The 27,234-nt window shown below is 43.4% G+C and overlaps 2 protein-coding genes across 10 annotated transcripts in view; both read left to right on the top strand.

Annotated features, from left to right (window-relative positions):
* The window catches only part of Wake (ankyrin repeat and fibronectin type III domain containing protein wide awake), a 153,304-nt gene extending 149,283 nt beyond the window's left edge, over positions 1 to 4,021 (top strand). For 8 of the 9 annotated variants that reach the window (XM_076436375.1, XM_076436376.1, XM_076436373.1 and 5 more), the window contains one exon: positions 648 to 4,021. In XM_076436375.1, the coding sequence (XP_076292490.1) occupies positions 648 to 983 (336 nt within the window). In that variant the 3' untranslated portion in view covers positions 984 to 4,021. Of the gene's footprint in view, positions 1 to 47; positions 127 to 647 lie in introns of all 9 variants that reach the window. The other variant, XR_013010236.1, reaches the window with a different exon arrangement.
* Positions 4,022 to 14,435: 10,414 nt separating this feature from the next.
* On the top strand, positions 14,436 to 26,809 carry LOC143214865 (uncharacterized). The gene is made up of 11 exons (XM_076436367.1): positions 14,436 to 15,396; positions 16,937 to 17,610; positions 18,249 to 18,375; positions 18,456 to 18,641; positions 18,714 to 18,892; positions 19,144 to 19,229; positions 19,745 to 19,964; positions 20,274 to 20,576; positions 20,646 to 20,828; positions 21,255 to 23,913; positions 25,184 to 26,809. The coding sequence occupies exons 1-11, from the start codon at positions 15,380 to 15,382 to the stop codon at positions 25,317 to 25,319; spliced, it is 4,770 nt and encodes a 1,589-aa protein (XP_076292482.1). The 5' UTR covers positions 14,436 to 15,379; the 3' UTR covers positions 25,320 to 26,809.
* Positions 26,810 to 27,234: the final 425 nt, after the last annotated feature.

The raw sequence follows: 27,234 nt of genomic DNA, 5'->3' as shown, positions 1-27,234 counted from the left end.
TGATTCCAGAACCACCCATTGAGTTTAAATAATGTTTTTCCTTGTAGGGAACACAAGTCTAACCCGATTGTAGTTAAACACAGCTCACTTGGTCTTCTAGTGCAGACCGATGTAGCAGACATATGAGTAAGCCGCTACACCCCCTAGCGTTCTACAGCTTGTTTCGCTCGGTTCAGCTTTTCCCAAGTCTTTCGCTTTTCTGTGTAGCATAAAGGTGCGAATACATTAGCGAACAACTTGTAGAAGACTGTACATCCGCAGTCTAATTAGAAATATATTTTTCTACATAACCGGAGTAGGTCTCGTAGAAAATGTCATAGATTACGTTCCAGTGTGTTCGCATCTGAATCAAGCATGCCAAGCCATCCTCCTATATCTTGAGAATTTCTGCACACTGTCATTCCACTTCTTGGGAATTCTAAGCGACAAAATTCTCAGCATAAAGACAACTAACTACATCTCATTCTAAAAAACCACCAGCATTGTAACAATGTATGATCTCATCGCTAACACGAAAAGTATCATCGTGTGCTATATCAGCTGATTGTCGTTGCAAACGCTGACACCTCACAGCAGAATCTATCTATCGGCTGTCGAAATGTTCGCTTGCTACTATGTTTTAACATGACGTGCATCCATCTTTTCAGGTCTACGCCGCGTACGAGACTGGCCTGGCTTCTGGGACGAGTTTGAAGTTGCACGTGACACCTCGAACGACAGCCAGGGAGGTGGTGAACCTGGTGGTGAAGCAGCTGAACATGGCAGTGGTGCTAAAGGGCCAGGAAGGTCCCATCTACACGTCCGACGAGTTGCCGAACTTTTGCTTGGTGGCTGTGATCGGTGCGCGGGAGCGTTGTCTCAGGGACGATTTCCGGCTGTTGCAGCTGCAGAACCCTTGGAAAAAGGGCAGACTGTACGTCCGACAGAAACAGGACGTTCTAGCGGCCCTGGAGCACAGCAGCAAGCACACCGCGTATTTATAGCATAAATAGAAACCGAGCGGAGGCAGGTTGTTACGTAGAAAACAAAAAGCGGTCTCGAGGAAGAGGAGAGAACCCCAGATCCCGAGGCGATACCGTCTAAGAAAAGCTTTCCATCTTGTTAACAATCGGCGGCAGAAGCCAAAGATCACTTAGCTTAACGCGCTCTGCGAGCTTCCGGATCAAAGTCGAGAGCCTTCCTTTCGTTTTTATCCACACTACCCGGAGGTTCGAAATTTGAAACTGGGAAGTAAGAAGCTGTGTGGTTATTAGGTCGTTGCATATGAAATGTCCGACTTCGCATGCAATAACCTATTACAAGAGGATATTAAGAATGTTCCAGGTGGTTAGAGGAAGGTTCTTTTTAATTGTTTTTGATATGAGAAGGTGTAGAAATGGCTTCGTCGATCCCACGAGACAGCTCGAGTCGCGTTAACTTGTACATAACGAGGAGAGACGCTTGAACAAGTTCCCAGTTGTATCTCGAGGCTCTAAGTAAGCTACAAGTAATTAGGTAGAGGTGTGCGAGTGGTGGGCGAGTGTGTTCCTCTTCGGGGATGCTGTGTTCAGACTGTAGTTTCCCAATGTGTCTGAAATTATTAAAAGAAACTGCAATGCGAGGAGTGAAATTGATCGTAGAAGGGGTGGTAGATCTAAACGATGATTGGGAAACTATGGTTTAGGCGATGCCGTACATTCCAACGATTTCGAGCAGCCCTGCTAACCGAGTCTAGGTAGTCTGGAGTGAATAATACTCAAATTGTACTGCTGTATTTTAGGTACCGATCTCAATGTTTCACTCGAGCGCGAGTACACGGACACTTCGGGGATGATTCAAGAATTTGTAAATTGTCAGCCCCTTCGCGTTACTAGGATCGATAGAATATTATCGAGCGATCGATCAAGGGGCATCGTTTTCGACGCCTCGCGATCGCAAGGAAGATTTTATATTTATATTTTAAATGGGACACGATCTCCAACGATTAGTCCCGGTGTTGTATATCTGGCGGAAAAGTAAAGGAGTAAAATTTTAGAGGTGTTATCGATTTAAATTGAATGTTCTTTACCACTGGAGAATATCAATGAGCACTAAAAAACAGATCAAAACATGATCAGAAAATTTTAAATCATTCGTTTTGTATGATTTTGCCTGTTCACTGGAGATACATGCATAATGATTCGCGAGATGACTTTCGTTGCGATTAGTATTGAGGTGGCGATTAGGTGATCGATGAAAGAGGCTTCATAGACTGTTGCGTAGATTTGAACGAAGACTAGCGCGATTCTTTTGAACCCAGCGATGGCACGCGTGGTCACATAACCGAGCTGAGTTTCGAGTACTTTCCCCGGTTAGCAGGTGGACAATTAGCGGTTGCGTCCTGCGTAAAAAGATCTAGAGATAGACTCGCGAAACGACTCGCATTGTGCCACTCTAGAGTTTAATCCGAAGCAGCGTTGTTTGCTCGTGAGCAAGGTTTTTGCTCTTTTCCTTGCGTCCAAGTCGTCGACGATCGGCGACTCACACGGTTTTGTCGTTGGTGTTTTTGTTACGAAGATTGTTGCTCTCTTTCGTGTTCTCCGGGCCCGGTTTCGTTCGGGGGAGCGTGAAACGTTCTCCCCGCTGTCAAAGCATCTGGATTTGTATATTTGTATTACACAAGAACGCTTCTCTGCGTTTATTCTCCGTTCGAGGCGGGAAGGGCTGTTCTTTTTCGAGAGGAATTATTGTATCTCGGTGGTCTCGTTCGAGCTCCAACCTTCCGAGGACTGTAATCTCTGGTGATATGATCGGCGGATTGTGTAATGAACGCGCCCGGAACGCACGGTACCGCTGTACAGCGATCTACGTTTAATTATTAATTGTTAGCGACTAATTTACGATGAACATTGTATTCCATTTAGAAAATATGATCGAGCACCGAGATAGTGGTTTAGTTTGGCTTCTCGATAAAATTGCACGGAAGTCTGGAGGCTAGGGCTGGCAAGAAAGTAATTTCGGTATCTTAAGGTGAAATAAAACCCAATTCTTTCATTCAAGCAATGAACTCTAATCAATATAATATTTTCTGGTGGCTTCATAATTCCGCGCTCATAAAATTGGCCCTTACCGGCAAAAAACTTACCATTCAAGAGTTTTCTAAAGTTCCAACCAAGCTCCAATAATTAAAAATATTTTATGGATTCAAGTTCATTGCTTGAATACAAAAATTGGATTTTGTTTTACCTTAAAGCACAGAAATTACTTTCTTGCCAACCCAGTAGTTTCCATAATCGAGGCACCTCGGTGAGAATTGACCTAATTCTAACGTCTGTAAATTAGCGTTAACGCGATGATCCGTCCTTCGGCGAGGGAAACAGCAAGATCGATCGATCGATCGACTGGACAGTGGTACCGAGCAACGAGGGGGCCACCTAAGTTTAAACGAAGATATACGATGCACATATTTTTTTATCGAGAAAACAAACGATGGAGACAGTGAGTGGGGGTGGAAAGGAGAGAAACAGAGAAAGAGGAATAGAGATTTTTACCGTATTTTGTGAGAGTGCGTTCTCGTCGTTAAAAATGGGACACGAATAAAAATCGGTAGAAAATGATCTAGCTGAAACAAACAGAGAGAGAGAGAGAGAGAGAGAGAACGATGATGGCGATGCGGTGCGTATCGAGCAAGAGAGAATGTGGGAGAGAGAAACGGAGAAAGAGATTCATTGATGAGAACTTAACGAAACAAAGTTAGTAAATTTTATTAGCTCTACTTGAGTGTTTATCGATGTTGAGTGTAAAATAATCAACCACCCTAGCGGTTAAGTGTTAACGCCGCGAGGAGATACGAAGTTTCAACATAAAACAAAAAAAGAAAACGCCTAGAATTTTCCTCCTGAATTAATGAGAGAGAACGAGCGAGAGAGTGGGAGAGAAAGAGCGCGAGAAAGAGAATATATGCATTATAAGAGATATACAAACAGACAAAGAAACGAACTACTTGTAAATATTCAAAGAAATCTATGTATGTATAAAATATAAATTCAGAACGACCGAACAATATTCTCTTGCGTTCCTTCCGCCATCCAATCACAGGATTATCTAGGCTAAGCGTTTAAATTAAATCAAAAATTATCCTCGCGTTTAAATGAAACGCTAAAACAAAAATTTTACTATACTAGAGAGTCGTAGAAGATTTTCAGTGCATAAAAATCGCATTTATAGGAAAAGTAGTGGATATCTGTTCGGAAAGCAGGATTTGTGGGGCACGAAGCATCGATACAGATTATCGGCACGTATTTCATCGTTCAGGGAAGCGTCTACGAGAAAATTGCGGTAGTTCTCGGCTCGGATGAGCCTGTATGATAGCTAGGAAGTTGATCGGTGTTGTTTCATTAGCTCGGACCTCGAGCCAGGCGGTAATTCTCGGGGAGCGGAGAAATGAACCCGGACCCTGACGACCGAGAGTCCCGGTGACCCACTTCCGCCTTGTTTCTCGTCTCATCTCGCCGTTGCCACCTACTCCTTATTTATCCCCCACCTGGCGTAATCGCACGACTCACTTCTCCGCCGTTCTTCCGGCTAGTTCCCAAGCGAAGCAGATATAACATCCATCCTGTGGTAATGAAAAACTCCGAGGGCATCCCCTCTGAGCTGATCCGGCCCTCGCGGGTCATCCGGCTGCTTTCGGAGAACCTCGATTCGCTGCCATTTTCTGGTACGTATACCGACCATCTTTACTAGCGGCGTCATCAAACTACAGTTCTTTATACATCTATATGCTAATTTAACATGCGCGAGGCACGATGGATCTCGAGGAAAATTTATAGCACTTTTATTTCTGTTTTATTAGGGGGAATTTTCTAGTTGGCATCAAGATTCTCGAGGCATCTCCAGTGTAATCGCTAGACCGCGGATCTTTATGCGTTTGTAGTAAGATTGAGTGGACGAAATTCAAAATTGCTGGAAAATATTAAAAATTGAAGACGTCAATGCATGATTTCTCCTCTATTAAAATTATTAAGGGAAGAAATAACATTCAATTTAGTTTCTATTTCTTTCTACAAAATCTAAGTAAGGTAAAACATTCAAATCGCTTTTAATATTTTGTAGGTTTAGCGTTAGGTAGAATTACAATTTTTGTAATCGTAGAAAACAGAGGACATCTAGCAATTTCTTTATTTGAGAATTTTAATGCGAGATATATGTGATTTAATGCAAAATAAAAATTGACCTACTTATTCTTGACTCCTAAAAAGTCAACTTTCGGATTTCAGCGATTCTACAAGCAGAAATTTACAATTTAATAATTTCTAAACTTAATTTATAATCCATATGGCCCCATAAAAAAAATGATTGTACTGCTCATTAAAATTCTACATCAATTTTACCATTCGGTACTAATAATTCATTCAATAGAGAATATTCTAGAGAATCACTTTCACAATTTTTAGGGACCACAGAAGAATCGAATTTTTCATGAAATCATTTTCAGATGATTCAGGTAGATTTGGCTTGGGGTTAACCGAGCATCCAGTGTTAAAGGACACGCGGCATTTTGTACAGCTTAATCCGCTAAACGAGATAGGATCACGGGGAACAAAAGGCAGGCGAGATCTATCTGGGAATCATTAATCACAGTCGCCATCGTTTCGCGATAAACCGCGACCGCTACGAGCCTCGAGCCGGAAGTTCAGTACCGTACACAACGCCAGTGTCGAGTTCATTGTTCAACCGAGTCACGTTTACAATTACGATAATGAAACCTGAGTTCATTCTCTTCCATCGGTGTTATTGATCGTTGCGTTCTACCCGCGAATCTGATAAACCTAACCGAACGCGATCCGACTGAGCAAATTCCTCCTACAATTTTCGAAAACATTTTTACCGGAAGCAGGGAATATTTTGAATCATTCTTGAATCAAGTCGTACATCTTTTTAATCATCCTAGGTACTATTAAATTCATCTCTTCGATGTCTTCAGTTGAACATGATTTTATGTGACTGACTTATGATTAGACTGCGGATCTTCATGCATTTATGAAGAAATTGTTCTTTTTAATATAACAAAGTCGTTAAGGGATGAAATCAATTTTTACTTTACTCCTGCTTTCCACAATCAACGCAGAACATCTCTATGTTGAAGAATTTCTATTTTGAAGCATTTGTGAAGAAATTGGGTGAAGTATAGAACAGTGAAAGGCTAGAAAAACTTAAGAATATTGTATTGTTGTTTCTAATATAAGTCATCAAGAGATGAAATCAATTTTTAGTGTACTCTTGCCTTCCACAATCAACGCAGAACATTTCTATGTTGAAGAATTTCTCTTTTGAAGCTTTATTTATGAAGAAATTGGGTGAAATATAGAACAGTGAAAGATTAGAAAAACTTAAGAATATTGTATTGTTGTTTCTAATATAACACAAAGTCATCAAGGGATTAAATCAATTTTTACTTTACTCCTGCCTTCCACAATCAACGCAGAACATTTCTATTTTGCGTAAACAGAATCCTCAGTCTACTTATGATGTATTTTCTGACGGATAAGATAAAGAGGCTGTAAATCTAGACGGGTTAAAGCTCTTGGAAATCAGCGACACTAAATATCGTAGTTCGTGGTTCGTGGACGTTAACGTCGGATCGTTAAGATCCCGGCCGCACCGCTTTGTCGAGGGTGTAAGCCGATGGTTACGCGGCCGCCTCCGGTTTTGTGGGTGCATATACAGTTAATAGTCATTGTCAAGAGAGGACTGGAGGTTCTCGCGTGGCGATTGGTTAACCCGCAGAGTCCGGATTCGCCCTCGGCTGACCCCGTTGTTAACTGACCCACTGACGATACTGATAGCGGGACACCGAGTCGAGCTCTCGAGGTTCACCTCGGTCTTTCGTTCGCTCGGCTGACTTGGCTCTCCTGCGGAAATTTCGGTGATTGCACACGCAACCCGATCAATCAACCATGTAAACCCGTGCGAATACGTTTGCACACGAGGAGGGACCTCAATTTTATACTAACAGAAAATTCCCGAAGTTGGAATTCTCAATCTCTGGAGTCAGAGCTGTGTTAAACCCCTTGCTGACCATTTTCTTTACAGTTAGAGTGATCAAAACATCTTTATCCCCAAAAATGAAGAAGCTATCAAATTTTATTCCATTTAAAAAGAAAGGCGTAACATTCACATTTGTTAGCGTAAATAAACGAATCCGCGAGGTCGAGGATTAACTGTATTACAAATTTAGAGATCAAGAGAACAAGAGAAATGCAACATTAAATATAAATTGCAAAATCCCGAGACTTCCAATGAAAAATTAAATTTACTCTCTCGTCTATCTATTTTCGCTAAAAGCGTCGGTAGGAAAAAAAAGGATTTTTCGCGTGCGAAACAGAGTTTGACGAGCAGATATTTGGGGAGGCCGTAGTGTCGGGAGCCATCAAATAAATTCACGGCGTACCGTCGAAGCCAGATAACCCGGTTGGAATCAGAACTTTTCCCAACTAGTTCAGAACAATTATCCCCACCGGACGGCGGTGGCGGTGGTCGCAAAAATCCGTTTTCAATAATAACGCGACCGATGCATTCGAAGTTTGCTGGATCACGAAGCCAGTTAGTTTCCCAACAGTCGTAACGTTGGGGCTTTTCAGTCAGGCTAATAACGACCGGTAAAACGCGGCCACGATCCTCACGAAAATCCATCTCCGGACGCATCTAGGATCTCTGTGTGTTCACGCGTCTACTCGATTCCTTCGACGCCACGATTGCGAATTGCAACACATATACACACACTTTGCTCTGGTATTGTGCTTGGGAACTGCTCCCGGGGCTGTCACGAGAACCAGATTGCGGTAATAATTTGATTGATACCCGCTCTCCTTCTCTCTGAAAACGCTCCGAGAATCGCGCCAGAGAGAGAGAGAGAGAGAGAGAGACACCGGACAGCCCGGTCACGCGTGCTCGATCCTGAAGCAATCGGGATCTGGGGATCGCGGATCAGGATGATGCTGCCGAACAGAGGATTGAACAGTCTGGTGATGTTGCGGTGATCATATTTTCTAGAAAATTGGGGGATCTAGGAAATTGGAAGGCTTAGAAAATTGGAGGACCTAGGAAATTGAGAAATTTTGAAAATTGGGGGTCTATAAGAAATTGGGAACGTAGGAAATTGAGAAATTTAGAAAATTGGGGGACCTTGGAAATTAGGAACCTAGGAAATTGAGAAATTTAGAAAATTTGGGGGCGTAGGAAATCGAGGGACCTAGAAAATTGAGAAATTTAGAAAATTTGGGGGCCTAAGAAATTGGGGGACCTAGAAAATTGAGAAATTTGGAAAATTGGAGGACCTAGTAAATTGGAAATCTAGGACATTGAGAAATTTAGAAAATTGGGGGACCCCTGGAAAATTGAGAAATTTAGAAAATTGGGGGACCCCTGGAAAATTGAGAAATTTAGAAAATTGGGGGACCTAAAAAATTGAGAAATTTAGAAAACTGGAAAATAGGCAGACCTATAAAATTGTGAGACTTAGAAAATTGGAAGACGTGGAAAATTGGCAGACCTATAAAAATACGATACTTATAAAACTGAAAAGTTTAGAAAATTGGAGGACCTAGTAAACTGGGAGACCTAGAACATTGAGAAATTTAGAAAATTGGGGACGCTGGAAAATTGGACGTAGACTTTAAAGAACCGAAGAATATGAAACTTCTGCTACAGAAACGGTAGTAAAGGGTTCAGAAAATTTGCTGGAAAATTTAAAAGATCGGAGAGCAAGGAATAAGGTAAAGGAGGTACTGATTGGATAGAGTTCAAAGGACCTCGAGATACGTGAGGAGCTCGAGATTAAGGTAGAAAGGACATCCGGAAGACGTCTAAAAGATCCCGTACAGCGCATCGAAGTCACGGATGCTGGAACGACGCGGCGAGATACAGCTCTTCGTGAACGACGTTAATACGAACAGCAGTAGGTCAGCTTCTAGAACGAGGCTAGAGGCTCCTGGCAAATCCGGTGTCAATGAGATCGATTCACCCGACTTTGTCGCTCCAGTTATCGACAGGGAACTGGACCGCCTGGTTCTTTTACCCACGATGCTTTTTGCGACTGTTGTAACACGACCGATGCAATGCAAACGGAGGGTGAGCAACAATCCTTTCTGCTGGCGAAGGGAATCGCGTTACAAACACTGTTTTCAAAGAGGTAGAAAGAATTTTTGCAAACTGTTCCAGTCAACTGAACAGAATAATCTTCAGGACACTTTGGTGGACCAATATTGTACCTCACACATGGTCACGAGGGCATTTCTATATTCACTCGTCGCATAAAAGTGGAACAAAGCGGTTCTCGAACATAAAGGGCCGTTTTCCCATATTTCATGGAAACGAGCGCTCAAGTTTAAGCATTATCCAGAAGTAGAACAAAGATCTCTGCGAATAGTACTTCGCGGAGCAACGTTCACGCCTGCGAAGTAAATAGGAACTTCTGAAGTCGGAGTGAACTTCTCGATTTCTTCTTAATTCCAAGATCTCTTAAATATATAAAAATTTCGCTGCTTTCAGAATGGTCTGGATATTTTTGTAAACAATTTAATTGTTTGACGCTGAATTTATTAACTGAAGCGCTCTTCGTGATCGTCGCGCGAGTTTTCTGGGGTTAAGAGAATCGGCGATCCGAGGTGCAGTTTGCGGAAAAGCAGCATGATAGCAGAGCTGACTGTACCGTGATACGGGGACATTGGCGAGGGAGGGAGAGGGTATGCTGGGGCCACAGATCGGTACGCGGACCCAACTGCGAAACCTAACCTTCGATCGGTAAAAATTCGACCGGCGAATGGCCGGACCTTGTGCCCCGTATAATTCTTTCGCAACACGGCTGTACACGTGCGCGCGAGCGACCGCCAGCACGCCTCAAAGATCCGTGTAAAATCGAGCCCCCTGCCGATCACGGGGTTCCCGGTACCGTATCCGCGTCGTGGGCCTCTTTTCTGGGCCCCACCGTTCCCGAAAAACTGAGCCACGGTTACCGTACAATTTATTCCTGGACGTGCCGGCAAATTAATTATCCTCCGTACCTCATTAACTCGAAAATGCTCCTGCCCAATCCGTAATTCTTAATGATGAAAGCGTTCACCGTTATTTTTCTGCGCCCGTCGCCAATTTATATTCACTTCGATTCAAAGCGCATTGTCGATTCATTGGAAAATAGAAGTTTAATCATTGGATGCTCTGGGATGGTTTTCAAAATTGTATTAAATTGCAATGACGAGGAAAACGGAAGAATATTAATTAATTAAATATTTATGGAACAGTCAATTCAATGTTTGTTCCTGTGGGAATTTTCTCGAATTGAATTAGAGTTCAGGAATTGGACATAGGGTAAATGTATGATTAGGTAAACTGGCTTCGGATTTTATGCATTTGTGACAAAAATGGGTACATACGATTTAAAGCCGTGGACATGTTAAAAATATTTAAGGGCATCAATGTATTAGTTTCAGCTTAATAGGATAATTGAAACAACAATTCAAATTTTATTTGGATCTTGTGTCCTACAATCGATGCAAACATTTTTTATTTTGCATAGAGATCCGCAGTCTACTGATTACTATACTGCGGATTTGTTTACGCAATTCGCAATTTTTGTAGACGAATTTTAAGAGAAACTCGAATCAAATAGAATCTTATTTTCCGTGGTAGGGCCCTTTTTAGATCTGAAATAAATTAAAATCGTACTAAATTCCGTCGTATTTTATATCCTAGCATTTTTTTGAAAATGTTCAGAAGCCATAATTGTATAAATATTTGCTGTCTACACTGATACTACCTACTAATAAAATAAAAATTATCTAAATGCATTGTAACAAAGCGGAATGAAACAGCAATTTATGTTCTCTCTTAATATGTTTAATAAATTCAAGATAATACAAAAAATATTCTTTGATTCATCTAATATTTGTACTGTTTTAAATTACACGTACTCATTCTTGCCATAAACGCGTAATATTCGCTGTCTAGTAATCAGTAACCACGATTAATAATTGGATTCGATATTAATTTACGTTTTGCCAATGCATTGCTGATGTATTAACTCTCTGACTGTACATCAGGATCGTGAGTCAGAGGAAAGCAAAGCAGCAATGGCCCGAAGAGTGGAGGCCGTTTCGCCGGGTGTCCCCTTCTGGGGGGGACATGTTGTCGGTCTGAGGACAACGACGACGACGACGACGACGAAGAGACGAAGGAGACCGCCGCCGCCGCCGCCTCGCCAAGACCTCGGCTGCCAGCCGAAGAAGAAAAGAGAGACGAGCGGCCGTGGTGCGGCTTACCACGAGGCCGTCGCGAGCGATCAGTTTGTTCGACGTGCACAACCGGCTCGGACGTGGCCGTCGTCGCCGATTGTGAACCCGCAGTGAGCTACCATAGTCACCATAGAGTACCGAGCCTGGATAGAGGGCCCGAGGATGCTCAGAACCTTCCCTGGATAACGCCGTCTGGAATAGAAGCTCGTCTAGTACGTCCCGTTCAACTATCCTCCTTCTCGTTGCTATACTTTTCAATTTCTCGTAACAACCGTCTCCTCCCGTTCTAAATTCGAGACTGTCTTTCGAAAATAATCGATTGCGTACCTTCTGGTACCGTCGGAGAGGATGTATTCAGTTTTTAATCAATTTTTACCATTTTAAACGTATCTGAAGTCTTTAAGACGTCTTAAGACGATTTTAAATATATTTAAAGAATTTTTGAATGTCCAACACCAGATGTCTTGAAGTCGTTTTTGTGCTGTCTGGGTAGTTGATAATACATCGGTATCTCGTCGGAGAAGGTGTAGTCTTCATTATTTGAGTGCTCCGAAGTTCTTAAACAATTTTTACGATTTTAAATATATTTAAAATCTTTCTGGTACCATTGAAAATGACACTCTAAATTTTTTCTTTGATTAAAATTGGGTAACACGTTCTCCAATTTATGATTTCAAATACTTGCGTGCTCAGATTTTGGGGCCCTTTCTCCTTAACAATTTTTAAAAGAATGATCGATAATGTACCTTCTGGTACAATTAAAAATGGCACACGGAATCTTTTCTTTTGTTCCAATCGTGTATTCTTCAATCATGATTTTAATTGAACATTTCGAACACTTTTTCTTTGAGAATTTTTAAAAGAATGATCGATAATGTACCTTCTGGTACCATTAAAAATGGCACTCGGAATCTTTTCTTTCGTTGCAATCGTGTATTCTCCAATCATGATTTTAAATGAATATTTTTAACACTTTTTCCTTGAGAATTTTTAAGAGAATGATCGAGATACTGTTTCCTTCGGTGCAAATGAGAATACATAATGTATTTGGTCGGTGCAACGGGCTCGCACAGCCGAGTCCTTGGGGAATCGGTATAAAATCATCGTATCGGCGGCATTGTTCCCATTTGTTGTAAAATTCCTTGCAACGATCGTGCCGGGGAAGTTACCCGGTCTCGCCTTTTTCCGGTAAGGTCGCCGGTAGGAAAGCTCGCCTTATACTGCCATTAGTATAATTAACCCAGATTTTCCCGGATTTATGGTGAACGGCGCGCGCGGGTCAGAGCCGCGCTCGCTACATTATAATGCCCCGTACACAACGTGCCTCGTTCAACTCGGTCCCGCGTTCCTTGCCGGTGAAACCGCGCAATTTCCTTTGTTAATGTTACATTCTACTCGGCACTCGAACCCGTCAAACTAACAAGCTGGTTAGAATATTATATGAACCACTAAATCAATCTTAATCCTCGGTAAATTAAATAGAACGATCGTGATTTAAGGAGATTAATTTTTTGAATAATTTGATCCGATGATTATGTTGTAGAGTGATTCTGGATGGTGTGGACGGGGCATTAATCACCGATGGCAGACTAATAAACGTGAAACGCGGCCGAAAGATCGCGGAAGGATTGCGCGGTATCAATTAATAATTGTTGGACGTTTCGCAAGATTAATTCGCGTTCCTACTGGGCAATTAGCTTCTAGCGCGTCGCCGCTATTGATGGATTGCTTTCGGATGATAGCGCTGTCTGCGGCGGTTTGTAATTAGAATGAGTCGGCACTGGAACTGACAAAAATCGGTTTGTGTAACGCGGTACATCGTCTAGAAACACCGGAAAAATTACAGCAAACGCCGGCCACGGAAATTGACGTGTTAATCCTCGCTCGATTCAATTTCACGCGTCATTCGCTGTTTGTAAAGAAGATTATCGTTGATCTGCTATTTGCAATTGTGTCGGTAAAGCAATTTGACGTCGATCTACAGAATTCGACAGTGCATATTAACCCTCATCAAAACCCTCGAAATAAGTTATACTGTTCCGTTATTTGTAGTTTAATGCGACACGGATAACCGAAAGACCTAAAATGAAATTGTTCAAACAATGCTAAAATATAAAATTCCACAGAATTTAAAACGATTTATATTTATTTCAGATCTGCAAAGGCTGCCACTAAAAATAAGATTTTATTCGTTCCCACTCTCTCAAAATTTGCCTGGAAAAATTAAAAATTGCGTAAACATCCGCAGTTTACTTATCAATTTCAATAAAAAATAGTTTGTGTCAATCAATTTAGGGAAGAATTGCATTGAGAAAGTGAAGAATGTAGTTGATTGATATAGTAAGCGGTAGGAGGCTGCGAATCTCAATTTTATCGGAGGGTGAATTCTGATTTGGCAGAGGTTTCGCCTGCACGAGAGGAGATACTCGAGAGAGGACAATGTCGGAGGGTTGCACGAGCTGCAGAGGTGCAAATTATGGCGGTACAGCGTTGCAGTTAGGCTCGACTTCCGGCGGCGGGACCGGAAGCGGGTCCTCCGCGTCTGCGAGCTCCTGCAATGTCACGAGGAGGGTGCAAGTACGCGCGAAAGTGTTGTACGGCTCGGTAAAGGCGATTGCCAGCTTGCAAGCACAGGAGAAAGCTGCCAGACACTGACAAGGTACGTTTAGACCACCGTTCACCACCCTGTACCGGAGAGTACTCCAATTAGGCGGCTAACAGCCGTAATTGCACCACAAATTGCAATGTACTAACTGAAAATTAAATGTAGAAACAGAGAAGAGAAATTCTTGCGTTTTCTTGATACTGAGATCTTGCTCGTTAACTTGCGAGCGATTATTTTGCGCTCGGAGCAATTTTAACTTGAAAATTAAACATTTCTTCGAAGTTAGAATATTTCTATTGCCTATAATACCTCCTACAATATCTAATTCACCCTTTTGCAAATTAATTTCACCCTTGGCTAGTTTTATTTTCGATGCTAGAGCATCTGGCAAATTAACATTTCTTAACTCTGTACTCGGAACAATTTTAACTTGAAAATAAAACATTTCTTCGGAGTTAGAATATTTCTATTCCCTATAATACCTCCTACAATACCTAATTCACCCTTTTGCACGTCAATTTCAACCTTGGCTAGTTTTATTTTCAATGCTAGAGCATCTGGCAATTTATCATTTCTTAACCCTTTGCGCTCGGAGCAATTTTAACTTGAAAATTAAACATTTCTTCGGAGTTAGAATATTTCTATTCCCTATAATACCTCCTACAATACCTAATTCACCCTTTTGATACCAGAGCATCTGGCAATTCATAATTTCTTAACCCTTTGCACTCGGAGCAATTTTAACTTGAAAATGAAACATTTCTTCGGAGTTAGAATATTTCCATCCCCTATGATTTTTGAAATTTCGTACAACACCTAAATGTTTAATAATTGATTAGATACCGACATATTTAATAAGGTAAACAATAGTAATGGTACGGTAACAAGAGTAGATAGTACAGCAACTTTTAGTGGCGCCTCATTCGAGTGCTGAGTGTTTCAGCAAGAAAAATTCAATGTAACAGTGCGCGTTGGTTAAAGAGGAAGTAATTAGACCGACGAACTACGCAGAATAAAATGATTCTGTGGTCCAGTAGGCCATCGAGTGTCGATTAGCATAGCGCCAGTCCTGATCTAACAGGAACAGCGCTGTGGATCGTCGGCTCGAGGCGTCGAATTAAAAAATCATCGTGGTCTCGCTCTCTCTTATTAAAAAGAGGACGCTCCTCTCGCGACAGAGAGAAAGATCCCTCTCCCCGAGCGATCAAGACGCGGATCGCGGAAGCTGCACAGTCGAAATCAAAGAGGTGACGCCCGGAGGCCAGTCGAGTAACAGTAAAAATCCGAGAAAAAGGTACATGACCGACCGGATCGAGCAAATAGCGGAAAAAAAATACGTCCTGTATCGTTCATCGCGGATAAGACCGGTCGACTGGCCTCCACGGGGCTTAGTACTTGGTGAACCGTCCTCGGGAAGGCCGCGTGTGTCGCGGTCGACGCCATTTTAAACGTCTTCAGGAACTTTGTGGGGGTGGAACAGTGACGCGACGACGTGCACTGCGATTCGAGCGAACTTCCGGATGCCATGACACCTGCCGCCCTGTGAGTCTTTAATTAAAACACGCTGTTGAACACATTCTTCTTCATCTTTCACTGAACATCGAATCTTTTTGCTGTTTTACGGTCTTTGTAGGAAATGTTCTTAGATTCGTCGAATGCAATCAATTTTATTATTTTTCATTGGTAACGTGGCTGGATTGTTTAAGCAATTTCTGGTATTTCGATCCACTCCAGTAAGGTGCAAGCAAAATTGATTTTATAGAAGTTTGTTTGGACATTGTTTTCACCAGCAGTAATACTTCTGACTGTTCTAGTAGACTGGCAAATTTTTGTTGTGAATTTTGAATGCGTCCACTCCAGTAAGGTACAAGCTAAAACGCTTGTTAGCAATCTTTAAAGATTAAAATTGTTTTTATACGAATTTGTTTGGACATTGTTTTCACCAGCAAAGTAGGATTTCTTACTGTTCTAGTAGACTGGCTAATTTTGTGTCTAGATTGGGATGAGATGAAGAATGTACGAATATACGAATGTGTCCACTCCAGTAAGGAGCAAGCTAGCACTTGTTAGCAATCTTTAAAGATTAAAATTGATTTTATGGAAATTTGTTTCGACATGAAAAATACACAAATGTACGAATGCACGAATTGTGGTACGCCTCGAGCGGTCTGTGGAATGTTTTGTACGGGCAAGTCAGGTGTTGATCGCAACAAAGAGAACACAATTTGGTTGTTTCGTTCCGTGCCAGCATCCCACGATCGGCTGTCCCGTTACATCTTTCCACATTCCAAATAAAGCATCCGTGTTACTTGGTCGTGGTGCTCGTGGTTTCCTTTCGTTGTTTACTACCTTTCAATGAGTTGTCATTAATGGCGGTCTCTCCAGCTTCCTCCTTCTGACACGGTAAACCATCGCGGTGCAACCTAGATAAATTACTGGAAATTCCTTGTTAACCTACTCTGACGAAACAGTCTCAATTATTGGATCCAGGTTATGTAAAAATTACATACAGCCAGCTACTGCAGTTCCTATAATCTCTTGATGCTAAAATATAAACCTGAGATCATAAATTTATTTATTCCCAGTGTAATAGTGATCTTTCGAAAGTTCTGGGATTTCCTAGGGGCCGATTTCCGCGAAAACGCATCGCGCGACGCGTTTCTCGAGCGGTTCGGTATTCGCGGCGTGTAATAGGGTTGCAAAATGTGGGTAACGGGTATTTACATATTACGAATGCGAATCTGCGCATCGGTGATCGATGATCCAGTTCGACGGGACCGTGACAGGAATCGTGGATGATGGGCCAGGCGATTCGTCTGGCGATCTCGTCGCAATTAAATGCAGGGGACGCGACGGAATGCAAATGGAGGTGGGCCGCACGTGCTGCGACTCAACGGTACTCAACGTGTGCACGAGGAACGAGCCATTCACGTTCGTCGTAGCTCGTCTCGTGAGAAAGTTGACGTCACAAGTTGAACAAAATATTCAACGATTAATTCCTGTCTGACAAATGTTCTAAAACTTCTTCCTCGTCTGTGCAAATGTTGGCTTCTCCTATAAAACAGGAGTATGTTCCTTGCAGAATCCTCCTCGCCCTGCTCTCCCCCGCGCTGTCGAAAATCGCAAACCATGGAACCCCGTCAAAGGAAGACTCAGCCGCCCCATTAACCTTACGAGACTCACCACCGGATCAACGAGGATCTAGAGAGGAGGAGAATCAGCATCCCACAGAAACCCTGTTCATTCCCGAAGACCTTAATCGATACGCGGAGATCGTCGAGCAAGTGCGGAAACTGCTCCTGCGAACGGATCCGTCGAAACTCTCGGAGAACGTCGAACCGAAAACGGTCGCAGCAGATTCCGTCAACGAATCGACCAACGTAGAACCCGAGGAAACGGAATTCTCGGAGGAGACACTGAGAAACTCGCTGGAAAATACGAGTCGACGGGAACCAGCCCCGGAAAACACGACACCGGATCAATTCTCGAGCAAGAGTGTTTCTCTCGAGATAGAGAGAAATTCGAGCCTACCCGAGGAGAATCATTCGCCGAGAAATCCGGCAGGACTTTCCGAGAGGACTGCTGTCGTGGATAATGGAGACGACGAGGCTGTGTCCGCGGAAAACGATGGCGAGGATCCCCGGGACCAAGAGAAAACCGAGCCTGGAGAAGAGGACCTTCTGGAGGCCGCGAATTTCGGACTCCAGGCCATGAAGGATCTGTACTTCGTCACTGAGCCCACGCTCTACTCCTTGGGTTCGTTGCGTTATTTATTTATTGTTTATCAAGGGAGAAGATACAGCCAAGTTTTGTTAAATTATCTCAACAAACTAGAAATAATGGATTGGTTTAAAAAATATTATTGAACTCTTCAAGGTTCGCATAACAACCTCCGGTAAAAATAATTCTGACTCGGTCGTTCCTTTTGTTTAAAAAAAATCCGGAAGGTACATGTTATTTTTAGGCCGCGAAGTGATAGCAACGACCAAGCTAATCTAATTTATATAATATAATAAACCACAAACTGGAAATAGTGGCTTGGTTTCAAAAATATTATTGAACTCTTCGAGATTCGCATAACAACCTCCAGTAAAAATAATTCTGACTCGGTCGTTCCTTTTGTTTAAAAAAAATCCGGAAGGTACATGTTATTTTTAGGCTGCAAAGTGATAGCAACGGCGAAGCTAATCTAATTTATTATGATGTTAAGCTACTTTACTATGATCCCAAGCTAACTTACTATCATCGTAAGTCAGTTTATGGCTGGTTAGAGTCATCAATGTCTTGACCGTCACTATCACCAACGATTTACAACTTCCTGTATCTTGTCCATTGATGTCGAAAGCACTCTATTTTCGCAAAGAATGGATTGGCAAATAATACTTCGACGACAGGTCTCTACCTCGACTCGGACAACCCGGCGAAATATGTGGCAGCTTTCAACGACCAGACGGAGGAGGCGAGAGCGCTGGCGAAGTATGGTTTCGCGGTGCTTCAGAGTACCACGATGTTCAAGAAGAAGTAAGGGACACATACGTTTTCCTGGCTTCTAGCCGACTTCGGAGCCGCGTTCTTTAATACCGAAATGTTCTTTCCCAAAGATTTCCGGACGCTCCGACGGAGTCGTTGCTCGCTCGACGAAGTCAAAGCAATCCACTTCAACGTCACTGTCCAAACAGAGGAGTTCCAGAGTGTCCACCGGCTAGTTTGCGATACAGGACTTCCGATGGCAGCTGTAATAATCTGCAGAACCTTTGGTGGGGGTCTGCCATGTCTCCCATGAGCAGGTAATATTGATGAGAAAATTAAAATCTTGATTTTAACTTTCAGTGAAATAATTCTTTCTTCGATTGTTACAGATTCCTGTCTCCAGTTTACGGAGACGGAGTCCAGAGTGTACGAAGATCGATATCTGGATCTCCTCTGCCAAGTGCACGAGATGTGACCAGGATCATCCATAAGGACAGTGACGTGCCTCTAGCATCCGTCACTCACATGCTGATGCAATGGGGACAATTCGTGGATCATGACATAACAGGTTTGATTAAAATTAGTAATTTGACTGCGGATCTTTGGGCATTTATGGCTTATGAACATGTTCAGAAAAGGATGTTTCCATTCAAAATAGGATTGTATTGCATTCCACTTTCTTGAAACTTGTCGATGAAAATTGGAAAATGCATAAACATCCCTTAATAAAAAGGTCCATTAATAATTGATTACTCGTGAAATTTATTCTAGAATTTCATTTCACAGATTTGAATATCGTTTTCATGATCAATATTTCAGCCACTGGCCAGAGCAGAGGATTCAACGGGACCATTCCCCAATGCTGCCTCAACTTTGGTACTGGATTCCAGCCTCCAGATTTCATGGTTAATATTCATCTATCGTCAACCTCCGGCAATTGCACATAATCGTTGTATAATAATTTGTATATCGAAACGCTCATTTCAATATATGTACAGTAAGGAGCATAACTGATTCCACACACTATAAATCAGAACAACTTTTATATGAATGGACCAAACGACTTCAATTTCTCTGCAAGGCTAGAAGAATTAGTTTAGTAAATGACGTCTAATGAATAAGTTGAAATAATGCATTTGGTCGGAATTGTGAAAAACAATACTAAAAATTGATTTTTAGAACTTCTTTAGCTGGCCCAATAACGAAAATTTTAAAAATGTGTTTTGTCAACTGGTATAAATTAGATACTGACTGAAATGGAATGGTCCGATACGATGAATTATAAGAGTTTAATGATGTTGTGTGTCCCATTCAAATTCTTTCTTACAATCGACTCGGACAATTTTTATTTTGCATACGGATCCGCGATCTAATAATTCGACTGCTACATACAGTATACTGATCAGGTGTATTTTTCCAGCATCCCGAGTGCCTGCCGATCAGCGTGAGCGCGGAAGACAGTTTCTTCGGTCCTCTAGGGGTAAAGTGTCTGGAGTTTCTTCGGAGTGGTCCAGCTCCCAGAGAAGACTGCAAATTCGGCCCCAGGGAACAGTTGTCGCAGGTGACAAGCTACCTGGACGCGTCCACCGTGTACAGCAGCAACGCTTTCCAATCAGACACCTTGCGGCTGTTCCGAAACGGTGAGCATCTACCTTCCACACTGATTTATACGGCCAGTTGTTCAGTTTCTACTGTATCAAAAATATCTACTAACCCTTTGCACTCGGAGTTATTGTGACTCGAAAATCAAACATTTCTTCCGATCAAGAATAATTCTATTCTATATGATTTTGTGGATTTGAAATTGATATAATACCTCATAAAATACTTGAATGATAAATAATAGGTTTGATACCAACATATTTAATCCTGTAAATAATATTTTGAATCACCACTCGAGTCACATCGATACAAATCATTTAATCGATGCAACGTCGTTCTTTCCCCAGGCTTCTTGCAGTACGGAAAACTCCAATCGCCGAGACCGGCGCTCCCGAAACAGGACTCCGACCCCTGTCGTCGTGGATCGTTATCGACAAACTGTTTCCGCGCTGGCGACGGTCGATTAGGCGAGCAACCAGCCCTCACGTCTCTCCACGTGGTCTTCCTGAGGCTTCACAATAGAATAGCAACGAAACTAGCCGCCTTGAATCCTCACTGGAACGACGAGAAGCTATTCCAGGAATCCAGAAGGATCGTGGGCGCTGTCACGCAGCATATCACTTACAGAGAATTCTTACCGATCGTTCTTGGTACGTGGAATTACGTAAAAAACGGATTGACAAAGAATTCCTGAACTAACGGAGTCTGGAATGCTTTAGGTCTCGACGTGATGAAGATATTCGACCTGGAGGTCTTGAAGAAGGGGTACTACGAAGGATACAATCCCTCGGTGAATCCTACTATTGCTAATGGGTTCGCTGCTGCTGCTTATCGGTTTGGTCATTCCCTGGTGCAGCATAGCTTCGTTCGATTTGATAGCGATCATCAGCCTATTTTGAATAGTGAGTGAAATAGTTTAAGAGGGTAGTCTCGTGTCCAGGGTTGCAAGGGTGCGGGATGCGCCTTCTGATTTCTCGATAATGCGAAGATGGGGGTTTTCAGCAGTCAAAAGCGCTAGATAAAAGATCAATCCAGGTCGCAGTCGCCCTTAAAAGTGCTATTTACGTTTACGAGGTGTAATTTGAATATTTGGAAATTGGGGTGCCTAGAGGTTTAAATATAAAAAATTTTTAATATTCTAAAATTGGAGGGCCTAGACACTTAAATATTTAAAAAAATATGCGCCTTCTCATCTCTCGACAATGTAAAGGGTTTTTCAGTAGCACCTCTGCAATATCGAGAAATAGGAAGGCGCACCTTCGCAATCCTGGAAACGAGACTATGATGAAATTTTTGGTGGAGTCGCAATATCAACGACTTCGTTCCAGACGTGACGATCCACAAAGAGTTCAGCAACCCAGCGAACCTAGAGACAGCGGGATCAGTGGACCGTCTGCTGCTCGGTCTAATCAATCAGCCTTCTCAGAAAAGGGACGAGCACATCAGCGAGGAGCTGACCAATCACCTCTTCCAAACCCCACGGTTCCCCTTCGGCATGGACCTAGCCTCCATAAACATCCAGCGAGGCAGAGACCACGGAATTCCCCCATACGTTCACTGGCGAGAACCTTGCGGTCTCTCACCCATCAAGAGCTTCGAGGACCTAAACCGGGTGATGTCAGCAGAGGTAGTATTACAGTTCAGGCAAGTCTACAGCTTCGTGGAGGACATCGACCTGTTCACGGCAGGCCTAGCAGAGAAATCAGTGAGCGGAGGACTGGTAGGTCCAACCTTCGCCTGCATCATCGGCCAACAGTTCAGTAACCTTCGCAGAGGCGACAGGTTCTGGTACGAGAACCCTAACCAAGAGAGTAGCTTCACTCCGGGACAGCTTCAGCAAATCAGACGCGTCAGTCTAGCTGAGGTGCTCTGTCAAACCATGGACGAAATAGAAACCCTCCAACCTTTCGTTTTCTTAACTCAGGACTCCATGAGGAACCAGAGAGTGTCTTGTCAAGACCCAATCCTAGGTTCTCTGGATTTGGAGTTTTGGAAAGAGGGTCCTCTAGAAGGTAGAGGCAGAGCTGGGATCCTGGACGCGTTCAAGAAAAAGAAGAATCCTGTTCAGAACTCCACCACGAGACCCACAACCAGCAGTCAGATCGTTTCGCAGATCGGAGATCAGTCGAAGAAGAGCGTGTTACAGAAGGGGCAGCCTACTCAGACTAGTATCTATCAGAACAACAAGATTGTCATCAGGAAACCACTAGGGCCGCCTGAGAATGTTAGCATAGTGGTGCAGAATAATGCCGTGAATGCTCCTATCTTTGTCAAAGACGGAATCTTCGGCTCCCATGTGAAAACTGACCCTTCGAAGCAGCAGGGCAGTCTGCCTTCCAGACCTTCCGCCGACTATGTTAACAACAGACCTGCGAATCAGCCAATTAGTCTGCCTCCCAGACCGTCTACTGATTACGTCAACGATAGGCCAATCAGTCTGCCTCCCAGACCGTCTCCCGATTATGCGAACGATAGGCCAATCAGTCTGCCTCCCAGACCGTCTCCCGATTATGCAAACGACAGACCGCTCAGCCAGGGCCCTCTGCAGCACATTCCAATTTATGTCTCCCCTAAACCAATCCCCACAGTGCCTCCGCCATTGTCTCACACCGTTCGACCCTACGTTCCACACGCCTACGATGATCCCAGCAACCCTAATCCTCCCAGTCAAGGTTTCCAATCGAACTACATGCTCAACGACGTGCTATACGACAGCTACGCCGGTAGCAGTCCGCGACCGACCTTGTACACTTATTACACCAACTATCAGAGGCCAGTTACGCAGAGGCCTTATCAGGATTACGTAAACGATAGGCCTCAGTATCACGATCCAAAGCCTCCATCGAATCCTTGGCCTAGTCACGACTCCCAGTACCAAAATAATCCGCAGTATACCTCCAAACCTCCTTACAGCAGACCAGGCAGTCAGTATACCCTGAACTGGCAAGAACTGCAACAACAGAGTTTGATTAATCAATTGACCGATCCTGGACATTGGAACCAGGATTATGGGAACAGACTTAAACCTTACGTGGACAGTTCGAAAGACCCTAATTGGCACCAGAACGAGAGGTACGGGACAGTTCCTAGACCTGGGGATCTCAATCCTGATAGATACGAGTACTCGACTTGGTCTAGCGTGTCCTCTTATCAGGATAGAGATCGTTACGAATCGAACAGACCTTATCAGCCGAGCAAACGACCTATCCAAGCTGACTCTGACGGTTGGTCCTCCATTCCAACTTACCAGAAAGACAGGCCAGGTCTTGATTATTCGTCTGTCACCAGCCGACCAATCGACAGAAGGACTACCGAAACGTGGTTCCAAAAATACTCCTCTCAGAGACCTTTTCCTGAGTCGATAAAGAACAACGATTATCAGAGACCCAACAGACCGTATCAGGATGACGCTGCTTTCCCATCGAGCATCACCGACAGACCCAGCTACGATCATCGTAATCACAATCGGTTCCATCAATCCACGCAGAGACCGATGATTCAAGATCGATGGGCTGAGTCAGCCGAAACCTCTTATCAGAGTCACGTGAGGCCGAAACCGTCGAAGGTCCACAGCGTCACGATAGTGACGGAAGCCACGGAGTCTGCCAGTCACAGTGGTCACGGATGGGAGCACCAGGTGACCAGCGAAGTGCCAAGGCCATTGATGACTCACAGCACTGATAATAGACAACCTATTAGAAGACCGGGGCAGTATTACTATGAGAAGAACGTGTTGCATCGATACCCTGATAACGTAGAGATCCAGGCTACGACGCACAGGCATTTCCCAATGGATGATGACGTTGCTCAGAGACACAGCAATCTAGAGGCTGCAGAACCCGCTGGTGTAACTGATGTCGATGATTCCAGAGTTGCTGAAGCGAGTGGGAACGAGACGAAGATTGCAGAGGTGACGACTGCGACGAGGAATGAGGCGGCGGGGGATGCAGCGTCCGTGGGAGGAGCTGGTGGAGTTGTTGTTAACAGGTAATTTTTATTCTAGCGCACTTTTGAACGCAAGAACTAGGGGTGTGCGAGATTCCCGAAAATGTTCGGCATTCCTGTAAAATATCCGGGATTTCCGACAATGTACGGGATTCAAATAATATTTAGGACTCCCGAAAGTATCGTTATTCGCAATTACTTTCTACAATATTACTAATATAAACATTCCCGACTACATAAGATATGTAATCTTCGAGAACGCAATGGCTTTCAGATTCTTGTAATTATTGGAAGTATGGAGAAACTTCAAAATGTCGGGAATCACAGATATTTTCGGGAATTCCGAGACTTTCGGGAAGGACCTTCTTTTTTAAGGGGGTAGACTCGTTTCCAGGATTGCATTTCTCGGTAACGAAAACATGGGGTTTTTCAATAGTCAGAAACGCTAGATAAAAGATCAATCTAGGCCGCGATCGCCCTCAAAAGTCCTATCTAGCTGCACGGTAGTGCACCAGCCAAGTTCTCGCACTACCTCCTTTTACACGAAACAACTTAGCCGTTTCTTAGAGGCTTATAACTCGGCACTGAAAGCAGATGGAGAGATGTAATTTCGTACACTTGTTAAATGCTATCATGTCTCAATATTGACAAAACATTAATCTTCCAACATTAGTAGGTTCCGAGATATAGGACCTCAAAAATCGCTAAATTTGTCACAGACTGACTGACTGACAGATCATCAAAACCTTTTGGGTACTTCCCATTGACCTACAAGCTTGAAATTTGGTACATAGGTCCACCATAACAAACACTCAAAGGAATAATTATCAAAGTTTGAAATTTTACACCTTAAGGGGGTAGTATAGCCTAGGATTGTAACTAGAAACATGGGTGGAAACATGGGTCTGCGCCCAGAAGTTGTTTGACCTTATTTGAGCAAATTTTGGGCTCATTCTAAAGAGGAAGGTTACATACACAGCGCTCCAGTCATGAGGTTACAGGATGTTTTTGTTGGGTTTACGTTTACGTACCCTTGCAATCCTGGAAGAACGAATCTACCTCCTTAATGAATTACTAAATATTTTAAAAATATTCTGGGTCGGAAGAAACGTTTGCTACCGGAGTTAAAATTGCTCCGAGCGCAAAGAGCTAGTGTCACTTCCGCGCGCGAGTGTGAATTCCGCTTATTTATCTATCGCAAGCTGGAGATCCGTCGGCTTATCTTTAGAGCAGCGAGAGCCCAACAACAATAAGACACAGGAGAGACAGGCTCTTGACAAGAAAACGGTCTTGTTTTTCTTCCTGTTTCCAGAACGAGCTACTGGCTGACTCCGCAAGAGGATTCCAGCCTGCCGTCAGCTCCGGAGGTGCCAAAAATGCCGACGGACCAAGCCGCAGCTGCCAAGGAATTGCCCAAGCCCATTAAACGCAGAAATTACGCTTCCTAAGTCCCATTAGACTTCTCCCCGGCATTTCGAGGCTCGCCGACCGAGCAATCTCCTCCTTTTATTTAGTGGAAACTTCGGGAAAGACACAACCGTCGTGTTGGAGTTTCGCAATCGTCCGAAGGTTATTATCTGCCGCGGATAGATCTACGACAATCGGGGATAAGTACTATTGTCGTACATTGTTCACTGCCACGTGATTGTCTTAATCAAGAACGGAAATAGTCAATCAATAATCGTCGGGATTCATCGCATCACCGTTTAATCGGAATAGTTGCAACACTCGTTGAAACACGGGTGCATATTATTCTCGCTGAATTTTTCACTTCGAACAAAAGAATGAATCAGAATGAAACGATTTCGTCGCCGGCGGCCGCGAGAGGTACCCGGAAGCTATTCGAAAATTAGGTCGCCGATTAGTTAAAGTTCGGAGCAGGGAAACCGACGAAAACGATGGTGAAATGGATTCCGTGGGATCCGAGAAGACAGATTTGGGTCTCCAGAGCTCGGATATCGTCGTGGTTTTTCGTCGGTATGAGTTACGGAGTGTGTTGTTTCTCGAGGACAGATTTATGAATGACATCGTTCTAACGGGCATTACCGATTGCACAATGGCGTACGCGGTATATCACGTTTTCCGAAGGGTCAGGTGGAGCGTAGCCTAGTTTTATGCCAATTTTAAACCGGCTCGGATCGCCTGGAACCACTCCGTGACTATTTTCAGACGCCGGTGTCCCGGAGAGCTGCGAGCCGGCTGATTTTAATTACAGGTTTTACCGGCACTTCTGTTTCTCTCCTTTAGGTTTTTGCACCGGAGAAGCCTTATACGTCTGGGAGGCAGGTAGACCATTCTCTCGACGAGTCCCGGTCTCTTCGTCGTCGTTCTACACGCCGGAATAGTATTATCGACGTAGAGCATGTTCGCTGTTTATAAATTATTCACTACTCGTTTACTGTATACTTAATCGTTCGTACGGTTCCACGGTAGAACCTCGTTTATCTGGAATTGAGGGACAAGGCTGTTCGGGTAATAGAGGCTCCATTGTCATCCGCATCGCTTGATCTTATTGTTAGTTGCTCTTAAGTTAATTCCTATCGTTAGTTACTCGAAACGATACGGGCTGAGGCTTCCTTTGGTCGTCATCGACACGCGTTCACTATCTCGAGATTCATATCTACTTCGTTTTAAACGCAGTGGCCGTTTTCCCGGAAACCGTAGACGAAATTGTTAAGTCAAATCTTTAATTCGTAGAATCTGATCAAAGAGATTGAAAGACTTCAAAGAAATAATTGTTTATGTACCTTATTTTGTAATGAACTGTAATCATTTTACGAATTCGTCTATATCTTTGGGAAATCTTTGGCCACAGGTAATTGACAAAACTCGCATAAATACAGGCTGCGTCAAATAACATAGTTACGTATTTTTAAGTGAATCTTGTTAGGAAACTACAGATAAGAGAGTTAATAAACGAGAAAAAAATACTGTGTAAGTAGGTGCTGGCTTTCACAACCCTCATACAGTATCCAACGTTAGATTTAGACAGTTTATATTTTGTAGCGAATAAAGTCTGTCGTCTAGTGTTCCCTGTAATTCGTTTTATTCGCGGGCAAAGTAACGCGAAGATGGGAATGCGTCGCGATGCTTAGAAGTCTGTACGAGCCGGGCGGGATCGATCGCATCGTTGCTTTCGAAATGTTTCCCGACGACGACGGCGTTTCCCTAGGAAACTTCGCCGGCTGGGAAAAGAAGTTTTTCCCCCAGCAAGTCGCTGGGCTGCGAATAAAGCGCGCGCCGGGGCTGAATTACTCGAAGTCCATTCACCGTGTCTCGCAACAGTGCCGGCCATCCCCGAAGAAAACTCGGTCCTTAACACGCCGATGGACTCTATCCGCGGCTATTCAACTTCCGAGCTTT

The sequence above is a fragment of the Lasioglossum baleicum genome, chromosome 13 (genome assembly GCF_051020765.1).
Source record: "Lasioglossum baleicum chromosome 13, iyLasBale1, whole genome shotgun sequence".
Lineage (NCBI taxonomy): Eukaryota > Metazoa > Arthropoda > Insecta > Hymenoptera > Halictidae > Lasioglossum > Lasioglossum baleicum.
Note: the sequence above shows the minus strand (reverse complement) of the source record. Positions and strands in the feature narration are given on the sequence as shown.